The sequence below is a fragment of the Pipra filicauda genome, unplaced genomic scaffold, assembly GCF_003945595.2.
Source record: "Pipra filicauda isolate LSUMZ 115617 unplaced genomic scaffold, ASM394559v2 scaffold83_size3615187_pilon, whole genome shotgun sequence".
Taxonomy (NCBI): domain Eukaryota; kingdom Metazoa; phylum Chordata; class Aves; order Passeriformes; family Pipridae; genus Pipra; species Pipra filicauda.
Window position 1 is genome coordinate 2,409,013 of NW_024105020.1, and position 12,367 is coordinate 2,421,379.

Sequence of the window (12,367 nt, forward strand, 5' to 3'; positions counted from 1 at the left end):
TCTTAACTCTTCCTCAGGCTATGTTGCTATACCACACTCATGACAGAGAGTCTGAGAAGTGGGAGATACCAACTTTTAAGACGATGTTCAGCTTTACTGATACATGCAATCTTTATGTAAGGTATTTGAATTACACATTGTTCCTAGGCCTTCAGCTCTTACAAAGTCTGCTTGACTGGGCACAGTTGCTTGCTTATTCTTAATGAAAAGTTGTTAACAGAGGAAAGAGCACAATGAGGGGGCAAGTAATGTCTACATGAATCATTAAAAATATATGTACAACAAGCAGGATTAGATAGCACACGGAATACTTTTATTTATATATAACACCAGGCTTTCATAAAGAGGCAGGATTCACTCCCTACAGGAGCTGAAAATATGTTGACAAGTCACACAGCAAGGGATGACAGGGGAGAGCTGATAGCTGTGGGGAAGCTGTGGGTTGCAACAGGCAGTGTGGAAGGAGTTCCTTCAGGCACAATCCTGAAGTCCTTTTAAACAGTCTGCGTTAATTTATTGTATGTTAGTGTTCTGATCATGGAATGCATTGGAGATAGACGGGACATTTTTAAGTAAGACAGTAGCAGGTGAGGTTACTGTTCTGCGGCTGGCAAGCGGAAAGCATTTGAGTGAATGAGACCATGGAGTACAGAGAATGCTCCAGCCACAGGAACCAACCACAGTGTTATGCTGAGGAGTCAGCAGAGGAGCACAGCAAAGTCCCGAGCCTGCCCAGCCAGGAAGCAAAATTAGGGGGAGAAGGTTAAAGGTCGCACATACATGGAATTTCCAAAATGCCACCAGGGTCAGAGGAAAAAAGGGGAAACATCCAGCATCTGGCAGCTAACCAAAGCAGTCGAGATTTTCAATTGACATTAATTTCAATGCAATTAGTCTTGATGTTCTCTGCTCCGCATGAGAAGAGAATCACGGCCATGATGGGAAAGAAAAGAAAACCACAATAATAATATACATGCAAGAAATGTAAAAGAAAAATAATAATTTTTTGTGTTAAAACATATTAAAAACATAAAACATACTGCCTATGTCGCTATCATTATGTATTACTGTTTGAAATTTAATTCACTCAGTGCTATTCATGCTGTTTGTTTACTTTTTCTATTGATCTCAGTTTGGATGATGAATTTAGACTACAGAATTTTGCTTCCAAGTTTCCACGTGTTTGTGAGCTACCACTTGTGAGCATTGCAGTCCGCCTTGTGCTTTACAGAATGACCTTTGATCTGCTCCAGTGCTGATGTAAAGGGAGTCTACCTCTAGCAATTTAGTCCATAAAGACAGCCTAAGCCTGCCCCGCCATACGTACTATTTCAGGGGTGATTTAAGCTCTTCTGCAAATCATTGTGCAAGCTGAGTGCCAGGGAAAGAATCTGTGCCATGCTACAATATGGGTTGCACAACTTCCCTTAAAATAAGAACAGTGAGGCAGCACAGGCTGTGTCTTGAAAAGGTCAGAGTAAATATGCTACCCTTCGCTCCTTCACACATAACTAATATATTTATTGAGATTGTTATCTGCTTTGCAAGCTCAACCTTTCAGCCATGGTAAGCTTTACTTCAGCGGACAGAAAAATCTGTTTTCAGATGGGTTTACATGTCCATTTAGTATTGGACCAAGCCTGGCATCTGAATTGGCCTGAGTTTTTCTCATTTTCATCTTCATTTGCTCTGGTTAGACGGGGAGTGCCTCAAGCCTTCTCAAATGGGACATGTCCTTCTGCCTCCCCCGGGTAAGGTGAGGAGACAAACCTGGCAGGAGCCGGCTCCTGTGTGTCAATCCAGGGCAAAGATGAGCCACATCCAGAGGGGTCGGGGGACTTCTGGCAGTAGGAGGCAGCACCACCTTGGCTGTGCAAGGGAACGGAAGCAGCTCTGGAGTGGCTCGGGACTTCCAGATGATTTGCCGAAAGCTGCGTGCAAACTGTAGGGGTTTTCAAACCTTTCCCTTGCAGCGTGCCTACGCTGCAGCCAAAGCTGCGGCTGCAGCCCATGCAGGATTACCAACCCTAAATTAAATCGAACTAACTCAGAAACAAATGACATAGTCACAAAATCAGACGAGAAGCCTGCGTAAATACTTGAGCCTGAACAAGTATTTTCTTGTTCTGGGCTGCCAGGGTGCCACGCACATCGGGGTGTCCCTAACCAGCTGCCAGCTGGATTGGGTTGGTCTCCAGGAGCAGGGATCTCCCAGTGTGGGATTGCTCTGCAGATATTCGCGTTGGCGCTGTTGCATGAATAGCCCCCTCTTTTCATCACAGATTTTGCACATTTCTTCTCCCCGTCTGCGATGACATGGCACTTCTCTGGCAGCTACTCACTGCTTAGCTGAAAAGCTCAACATTCTGGAAAGTATTTAATGTGCGTTAACCTCTCCTAATGTGATTCAGCAACTACAAATAAGGAGCGCCTGCCTCCCTTGGCCAGCCAGATATCACAGCCAGTGCCTCACGCAGGCTGGATGGACAGCGTGAGGCGTCTGACTTGCTTTGGGTGGCAAACGCTGATGATTGATACTTGTATTTTTAACTAGAGATCACTCATTTTTAAAGGTTTCATGCAATCCAGGGACCTTTAATGAGCTACGCAGCTCTAGGTGGACCTGCGTGGAGATGGAGACTTGCACAGATGCAGTTTATTACACATCTAATGAGGAATCGTTGTATAAAGGCCTTGAGCCACCTCAATTGTGGAGAGTGCTCGGGGGGGGGGGGGGGGGGGGGGGGGGGGGGGAGAGGCACCGTGGGGGGCCACGGCCGCAGCCCACAATAAATATCACAGTTTCTTCCTAGTGTTTCGCTGCCGAACGGCCGGGTGCACACCACGCATGAGGGGCTCGTCAGTCGGGGTGCTGGGACCCACCCGAGGGCAACCGGCTAGAAGGAGGACGAGGAAGACGGGGAAAGCCCCTACCCCAAACCCAACTCCGGCGGGCCAAACCCTACACTGGGGGTGCAAGTTCTCGCAAACTCCCGGTGCCCGGCGGGCTGTGCCGCCGACTCCCCCCCCCCCCCCTGCGCTGAGCGGGCGCTGCGCGGGTGCTGCGCGGGCGCAGCGTGCGCGGGGCGGGCGCCGCCTCGGCCGCGCTCCCGGCGCGCGGGTGGGAGGGAGGAGGCGCGGGGGAGCGGGGCGGGAGCGCAGCGCGGCGGCGGCGGCCGAGCCGAGCCGAGCCCAGCCGAGTCGAGCCCAGCCGCGCCGCTCGCACAAGAGCAGTGGCACCGTGTGCTCGCTTTTGGGGGGAGCGTGTTTGCTTTCCTTTTAGGGGGAAGCGGGAGGAAGGTGGCCGTGGGGGGTCCGTCCCTGCCCGCGCGTGTGCGGAGAGGGGCCGCCGGCAGCGCCGGGGGTGCTCCGCGCCCTCGCCCTGCCCGCGGTGCAGTTACGATGCGCCCCGGACGCCGTGTGGTTGCAGCGCGCCGGCGCTAACATCGCTCACCATGGACAGCTTCGACTTAGCTCTCCTTCAGGAGTGGGACCTGGACTCTCTATGGTGAGTGGTGCCCCTGCTCCCCCCAGGCGCGGGGACAGAGGGGCTGCGGGAGATGCGCGGTTACTAAAGGGTTGTGATAACTGGGGGATGTGCAATAATTTGGAATGGGTGTCCACTTTCCTAGAGAGGTGGAATAAATGTGGGGTGCAGTAATAATGGGTGTGTGATAAGGGGAGTACACTGGCTCGAGGGTGCAATAACTGGGGCAGCGGGTGCATTAGCAGAGGGTGCAGTACCCCGGGAGGTGTCTCTCCTGCCACTTGCTCTCCCAGCATTGCTGGCCCGGCAGGAGCAGAGGGAAGGGTACCCCGATCCCCTGGCTGCCAGAGTGGATCCAGGAGGTGAGTGCGGTGTTTGGCTGAGGGTGGAGGTCTCCTGCACTCGCCCCTCTGCCGCCTCCCCCTCCAATAGTACCTTGTGCTCACCCGCCTCTGGTACCCCGGTTTGCACTCCCGTAGCTCATCACCCATTCTTCCTGCACACCCCTTTAAAACCATCCCCTCCTCGCCCCCTACTCCCTGCAACTCCCTCCCGGACTGTCTTTATTGCGCCCCCCCATTGCATGCCCTTGACCTCCCCCTGCTCACCCCCGTCCCAGCGGCGGGTGCGGGGCTGCCAGGGAGGAGGGGAAACAATTTCTAGAAATGTCATTAGCGGCTGGAGGTGGGAAGCGCTGCCCTCCCCCCCGCACCACCTCCCCGAGCTGCTGCCTCTGCCAAGTCCCGGAGTTTGCTGCGGGAAGCACGCTGCCCCCGGGCGGCCGCCGCTCCACGCCGCCGGCTTGGCCCTGGGGCGGTGGGCTCCCGTCGGGTCCGTGTAGGGTCCGCGGGGTGGGGCGGACGCGCTCCGCTCACCGCCGGAGCCACCCGGTGTGCGGGGAGGAGCCCCCGGGCCGCGCCGGGACCCCCGGGGCGATGCCGCGATGGGAGCCCGCGGTGATACGCGATGCCGGCGAAGCCCCCGGTGGGACGCAGGTGGGATGCAGCGGGGCCCCGCCGCTCCCCCCGCGCCGTGGGCAGGCGGTGTGTGCCTGGCGGGGCGGGGTGCGCTCCGCCGGGGCAGCGCCCGCAGTGCGCGCTCGGCCGGCCGGGTCGGGAGTGCGGGGTGATGAGGTTACTTTTGCCTGACATGTTACCGGTGTGCGTTTTATTTTAAACCTTGATACATGATCTATAGCTTCTGTCAGTAGGGTGCGCGTTCGACAGCGCCGGCTTACGTCCCCGGTGGCAGGTGTAGCGAAATAAGCCGGACCAGCGCGTCCCGTTAGTTGAGCCGCTTCTTACAAAAGGACCTCAGGATGACGAGAACAGCTTGCGCTGCATAATATGGGTGCTTATAAATGCATACATTGATAATATCGAGCCTAATAAAGCTTTTACATTGCTGTGGGAACTTTAAAGAGTACATATAATACAAAATTAGTTACTACCCCATACAAGTTTTTAGTTATAGTATTTCTGCCTATGACACAAGATTATATCTTCGTTTCAATTATAAATACTAATATGCAGTTTATATCCAAACGATAACATTTATCTCTGGCCTGATTTTAAGTTTACAGTCTGTATGCATGGTTTTATGATTAAATTACACGGTTTTTTCTACTAAACGAGAACGGGAGAAATAATACTTTTACACATTTGAATGCTTTTCCTTTTCTTCTTGAATGAAGACAAACTTTGGGGGAATTTCCTTTTTCCAGAAAAAGTGGGCTGTCCATTAGGTTATTCCACAAGCTGGCTATTTGAGTTAATAATGAATTTGAAAAACTAATGATGTAACTCTGGGACATTAGGGCTTTAGGCTGGCAAATACTCCTTCTCATAACATTTTTAGCATGCTTTTTGACTGTTGTGGAGCCACATTCAAATGACTTTGGTTGCCATGAAGCTCCCATACAGGTCCAAAAGGCATGAACTGTTTTCAAGCTAAATTGTCTGCTTAAAAATACCTGTATTTGACTTGCAGGTGATCTTGTGGTTTTGTAGCTCTTATTGTTTTTCCCTCTATAGTTGTTGCAGTTTAGAAGTTGAGTTCATCAGAAGGGCTTCAAAAAGTACGTGAAAAGCCATTATATAGTGGCAGGCCTACGTTCATTGCTAAACTTTCACCCTTTTGTAGGAGTTGAACCCCACAATTGCCCAGAACAGTACCTAGTGAGGGGGGAGCAGGGGGTTTGCAGGTATTTACTGTTTTGTGTCTGAGTCCTTTTGGGGCACTAGGCACTTTTAGGTTGTGCTGAGTGGCTTTAGCTTGGAGTATTTGAGATCATGGGCTGGAAGTTCATTGTGAAGCAGCTGTTTTGGCAAATGGTTTAAAATAATCAGTTTTGAAAAGTTGTACAAGCAGTAATAAATAAAAACTTACTTTTGCTTAGTGAGGCCTTCCAAAGTCTGTTGTGAAGGCCATCAGTGCCTCGGGGCCCTCGGTCAGTCTCCCATTGCAGGTGAGGTGCCTGTTGCACGCTGCCCTCCTGCTGTCCTGCCCGCTCACCACTGGGCAGGTTATGGACGTTCTCCAGAAGCCTGGTTTGAATTTGGTACTACACTAAGGAAAACAATGCTGTTATGATAATGTTAAACTCTGAAGGCTTGTGAGGATGCCTTCAAAGTTGTGCAGTTGTTGCCAATAAGGGAAATAAAATATACTACATAGATAGAAAGTACTTCATGGCAAAGAGCAACACTTAGAGACTTAATTTTCTCTGCAGCAAGAATGAATGTTGTCCTCTTTTCTTTTGAATGTAGCCATAATGGCAATTTGCGCACTTAATTTATGACTGAAAATCCACTTTTTGCAGTATTTGGTGAACATTTTGCTTAAAAGTACAGTAATAAAATATTAATGTGCTGTTCCAAAGTGCTTTCTTTGATTTGAGATATTCTTGGAAAATCAGAAGGGGTTTCCAAATGAACAGCAGCATGCTAATCAATTCTCATTGATTGTTACTATTATACTATTAATGAATTTTTTCTCTAATTAATACATGCTATGTCTTTTATTTTGCTATAGCATAGAAAATGTAATATGTCACATAATGGCTATAAGACAGCATTTAACTAGTAAACTGCAATGAGAGAATATTGTAATCTGTATTTTACTAAACAGTAGTTTTTCAAGGTTGTGTTGATGCCAATAACACTTCTGCTTCCCAGAAAACAACCATAATTCGAATAGTGAAAGCTGAGCACAAACTCAAATAGAAATTTTAAGAAAACATGCCAATCTGTGGCATAAACAAAAATTGTGCCCATTGGTAAGCTTTTTCTGGAACACTTTGGGGCGATCAGCCCAACTTAATTCAAGGTGTTGTTACTCCTGACTAACACAGTTATCCTGAACACAAGGCACTAATGACTTCAAACCACAGCCCCATCTCCTGTTTTTCTTTCTCCATGCATTTGTTTGTGCGCTGCATGGGTAGTTTTACTTGTCCAGACTCAAGGATGTGGCTTCTCCAGTGCCTTACAGCTTTGCATTTGTTTACACTGGACAAAAAGAGATGGAAAATCTCAGACGTGTTTTATATGCCTCTTTTGCAGCAGAAGACATACTATACATGAGTGCCAGGACTAGTTCTGTGATACAGGCATTTGTGTTATTTGCCTTATGTAACAAATCTAGACCAAAATTCAGCCAGTTCCTTAACTCTGTGCTCAGGCACAGCGATAGCCCCGGTGAAGACCAGTTAGTAAAGGCTCTCCTCGCATGCTGATGAAATAATACGTGTAGGCGGAGATGTTCCCCATTCATTAAAAGCAATGAGCAGATATATTAAAGCACTTACTGTGTTGTACCAAACAAGAAAATAATCTTGAATGTAAGATATTTGTTAGCCACAAATGAAACCGTGTTTGTTTAAGTAAAAGAAGCCAAGTATGTAATTGGTTTATTTGGTACTTATCTGATACTTCTGTGAGTTTTGAGTTAGCATCAGTTTTGTAGGGGTTGGATAGTCATGTAAAAAATGTATAGCTGTATAGCTTCCAAGCTGAGATCAATATCAAATGCCACAGTATAAGATGGCCCAGTGTGTTTTACAGACCACATATTGAATTATTAGTTCATTTGCTATCTTTGGGTCTGTTCCTGCTCCATTTGAAGTCAATGAGAGTTTTGTTTGGAAGTTGCTATTAACAAAAACTGGTCAGACATCCAGCAGTCTTATAAATGAACCTTTTGTAACTTCTTGATCCCAGGTTGTCTAGCTTTTAGTCACTACACTTTGTGTAAGGCAAGTTTTTTTTCCGTATGTTGCACAGTGTTTACTAGAGACAGTTTTAGAAAGCTACTTCCACATATGCTTCTTCAGTCAAAGTAGAAGATCAAGATGTTTATTTTCAGATAGCTCCTCACTGTTACTTTGGGGGAAAACAGTCACTCCAGCCATTCTCTCAGTATGGGACAGGCTGGACCAGCTTAACATTTTTACAGACAATACTCAGCAATAAGACCTCCCTCTCACAAAAAAAAAAACCATTAAGTTAGTGTTTTCTTTTATCTCCCATCTCCTTTACACATCTACTTCAGCCTGTGTCTTGGACTTTGCCCCTTATTTCTTTCTCTTTAGCTCTTGGACTCTTTCAAACAATAATGCTTGAAATAATCTTTGTCCCCTTCTTATTTCTCTCTGTGGTGTTTCCCTTTTTGCCTTCCTCCCAATCTCACCTCACAGTTACCACCTTCCCTTCATTGAGATCCTATCTAAAAATTTGTTCTTTCTGTGATGATTGTAAGTTGTGAGCAAACAATAACACAAATGATAACTATAGATTGTTCCCTTCTCCTGCTTTCACAGCATGTTCTCTCTTCCTGATGCCTGTTTTTTAGGCTGGAAGCCTTTTGGGTCAGGAACTGCTTTTATTGTTTAAGTTTCTTTTTCTTACAGCACTGAACATATTGTATGTGCTAAAACATTATAAATAATAAGAGGAGCAAGCTTTTCATGGTCATAATACTTTATAAGCATCAGCTGAATAATAATATTTTAAAAACACATCTGCTGTGACGTGTGAATGCCCATTTGCTGTGTGTAATGTACCATGTCCTCCTCTCTTGCTTTAAGTCTCTACTGAATCCAGAGGCTTTGTCACTTTATATCAGATGAGAATCTGGCCCATCATCCCCGATTCACAGTACTCAGTTACCTTTTTTTTTTTTTAAAGAATAATTAGTTTTCTAAACTTCTGCTTTGTTTTTGTGTAATAAGTAAAATTCTGATATGCCAATACGACAGTGGATGTGTTTTCATCTCTTTCCCTGAGGAGTGTTTGAGCACCCATGCCCAATTGTGTGATGTTAGAGATGAACAGTCCTTTGGGCTTTCATTTTGACACTCAGACCTGTAGATTTGTGCTCCTCTGGGGATGCATTCATCAGAAGTTGAGGCAAAAACCTTACTGGGTTATTGGAGAAGGATTCAGAAGAGGGCATGAGATGCATACAGCATTTCCCATTTTATGTGAATATTTTGAGGAAAATACCAGGTTTCTTAAAACTAGTGGAAGTTTTAAGCCAAAAAATACTAGCTGTGGGAACATTTTGTCATCTGTATATTAGCAATGACACCATACTCAACTCCACAACACTCTCATTGAAGACAGCAACTGTTTAATTGCAAGGTTTTTAACCTTATATAACAGATTAATCCATTTGCATCATATTTATGACTAGGAAACAACAAAGCATGGATAAAAAGAGAGATACTTTATAGTCTGGTCATAACATTTTTAACAATAGGAGTAATAAATTAAAATCTATAGTAATGAAGAAAAACTGATACCACATACAGCTGGAAATCAGGGAGGTTAAATTCTCTGTGAGATGATGTCACATCTGACAGACTGATCAGGTTGTAACTGTGAAGTGGCCTTGTCACGAAAAGAGGTTTCAAAAGGATGTTTTCTAGGAAACTCGTGGGGTGGTTAGCATTAAGGCTAATTCCAGGGAAAACCCCCAAGTTCTTTGTGAAAAACTGAAAGTAGGAAAAGGGAAAGCTTTTTTGGTTTTGAACAGAACTAGCTCTTCGTAAACCCTGCCCTGCTGGGGAGTGGGAGTTGCTGTTTCAGTGCTGCTGCTGCAAGCTGGATTTGCTTGCTGACTGCTCCCAGGGAGCCCGGTGGTCCCCATGCCAGCCAAATCCACTGTGTTCACATCATTACCAGTAGGGCTACTCACTAGTCTTCTGTCTCTTAAAATCAGTATTAAGACATTGGTTGTACTTGCTGGTGCTGCTTAAGGCCCCAGGAGAGCAAAAATAGACATTTGTAGTTGAATACTCAGGTATTTATATAGTTTCTGAATAATTTGTGGGTAACTACAGATCTATACTTAAAGAGCGAATGAACTGTAGTGACAGTTAAATGAACGTGATGACAATTGTTAATATTCTGTACTAAACATCTTCTGTATAATTTCAAAAATAAAGATGCATAACCTGTGTTCCTCTCTTACAGCTTGATATCTCAACTTTTCTAGTACTTTAAGCAAGCAAAAAGTAGTGTTAGTGACTTAAGATGACTGTGTTCTATCCTCTTAGGAAGATTTAAACCTGCATGCATGTACCAAGTACTTGGATATGGATGTACCTTGGGAAATATGACAGTAGGAATGCAATTTAAACTTATCCTTGGAGATCCTTTGTGTATTTTTGAAAAAATAAATTAGTTCCAATGCAGCAGTGGTGGTCTCAGCAGTCAGGAAACACTTAAAATTATGCAGAAGGGACTAGAAATCTTTGCTAAGAAGCTTTTTGTTACTGTGTTTTGTTTCTCAATAAAGATGATCCACAACTGTAAGTACTTAAAACTAAAAATAAGAGGGTTATATCTGACAAAGCTGCACAACTTCTTAATGTAACCCAGGCTTTCTGTGTGGTTGTTTTCACATGTTTTAGACCAAAGAAAGAGTGGTTTGTGGCTTAGCCTGGTTTGACTACATGGCAGGAGTGGGCAAATAGAGGATAAAGGTGGCATCTTCTTATGCTGAGTATGTTTTGATTGCTTTGAGCTGTGATCACTTCTTATTGCACGTTGAAATCTGTTAAGAAGAAACTCATGTCCTCCCTAGCTCATGCATTGCCATGATGGTGCAGTCTAGGTGACAGGTATTACGATGACCTGTGGTGGTAAGAAAAATGCAAATATGACAGCGAGATGGATCAGGAGGAAAAAACATTGGTGAAGTATGCATTTGCATGGTTCAGATTCAAAAGTCATCCCAGCAGTGGTCTCTCCAGCTACCTATCTGCCTGTTTCTGTCCTTGCCGCCTTTGTTTTGGTCACTGTGAAGGTTTTGGGGAGCCTGTTCTGATGTACAGGTGCTGGCAGATGTTCTTAAACCTCCTTTGGGGGACGGTTAGCTTTTTTTCTGATGATGCTAAATGGTGTCTACCTCCTAGTGATGCGCCAAGACAAAATTGATTCTTTCTATCATTGACTGTTTGTGATTGACCAGGAGGGTTTGTCTCTCAGGTCTGTCAATTTTAGGAGGGAATGATGTAATTTTAATGTTTTTGTGCTCCTTTGTCTTACAACAGCAAGTGCAGTAGGTGGTTGAACCTCAGTCCAGCAAAAATGAACAGTTTGTTGACAGAGATACTCTGGAGAAGATAATTATATTGATATGCATTCAAAAGAAGACACTGTTTTACGTTTTTTGTTTCTGACATAGGCAGGCAGGGGACCTGTCATGTCATCAACTGTTTTAAAGGACAAAGTAACAATAAAAGCTATGCGTGCATTTCTTCATCTGTGTTTGGTAAGGAGAGGGTAACATTTTCTCAGGATGATGACCTTGGGTTAACAAAATGTAACCAGTTTAAAGAGTAAATCAGTATCACAATGTTCTTTGTTTGCAGTTAGGCCTGAAGACTGTCAGGAATTTCTTAATACAAAAGGTGTTTGTGTGCTAGTCCATTTATGCAGGCTTCCTGCAAGAAAACCACCACGATCCCAACTGATCCGAAATAGTATAACCTCTTTGTCTTCTATGTCTGGTTTTGCCAGCGAGTTTGCAGCTAGCTTGTGGAGTTTTGCCCCTTTCACCCTGTATTGTAGAATCATAGAATGGTTTGGGTTGGAAGGGACCTTAAAGATCATCTAGTTCTAATCCCTCTGGCGTGGGCAGGGACACCTTCCACTAGACCAGGCTGCTCAAAGCCTCATCCAACAGGCCTTGCAGGGAAGGGGCATCCACAGCTTCTCTGGGCAACCTGTTCCAGTGCCTCACCACTCTCACAGTAAAGAATTTCTTCCTAATACCTAATCTAAACCCACCCTCTTTCAGTTTAAAGCCACTACCCCTTGTCCTATCACTCCATGCCCTTGTAAGAAGTCCCTGTCCAACTTGCTTGTTGCCCCCTTTTAGGTGCTGGAAGGTGCTAATATGTCTCCCTGGAACCTTCTCACAATTTCTTATGTTTCCTTTTTCTAAGAAGGAGTGAATCCCTTCAAAACCCACTCATGCTCTATCATAAAAGGGGCAAGGGTTTGGAGTTTGTTTGTTTGTTTTTTGGTCACTGCCACTGGCTGTGAAAATCTATTCCAAACCCATAGCATTGATAGGAAAAATGTACATGTTACCAATATATGTGGCTTAATTGCAACTGGACTTGTCTATCTCATATTGGCCTTTTTAGCCACCAAGGTGCTTGTAGCACATGTGGGTAGAGCTCTTCCCAAATCTTTGTTCGTGAAGCCTAGCCATGATTATGTGGCTTAATGTATCCCTGGCTATTTAGTACAGATGACTTTGCAACATCTGAGGTGAAATGGCATTGAGATAACCCCAACAAAGGAAAGCACAGCTAAATGCTTTTGCTGCTAGAGCTGCACTGGCTTTTGTAGATCCAAGCAAACT

The 12,367-nt window shown here is 45.2% G+C and overlaps 1 protein-coding gene across 2 annotated transcripts in view; it reads left to right on the forward strand.

The window, feature by feature from the left end:
- Positions 1 to 3,217: 3,217 nt before the first annotated feature.
- AFF3 (AF4/FMR2 family member 3) overlaps positions 3,218 to 12,367 on the forward strand; it is a 331,674-nt gene continuing 322,524 nt past the window's right edge. For both annotated transcript variants that reach the window (XM_027718125.2, XM_027718126.2), the window contains exon 1: positions 3,218 to 3,508. In XM_027718125.2, the coding sequence (XP_027573926.2) occupies positions 3,456 to 3,508 (53 nt within the window). In that variant the 5' untranslated portion in view covers positions 3,218 to 3,455. The remainder of the gene's footprint in view (positions 3,509 to 12,367) is intronic.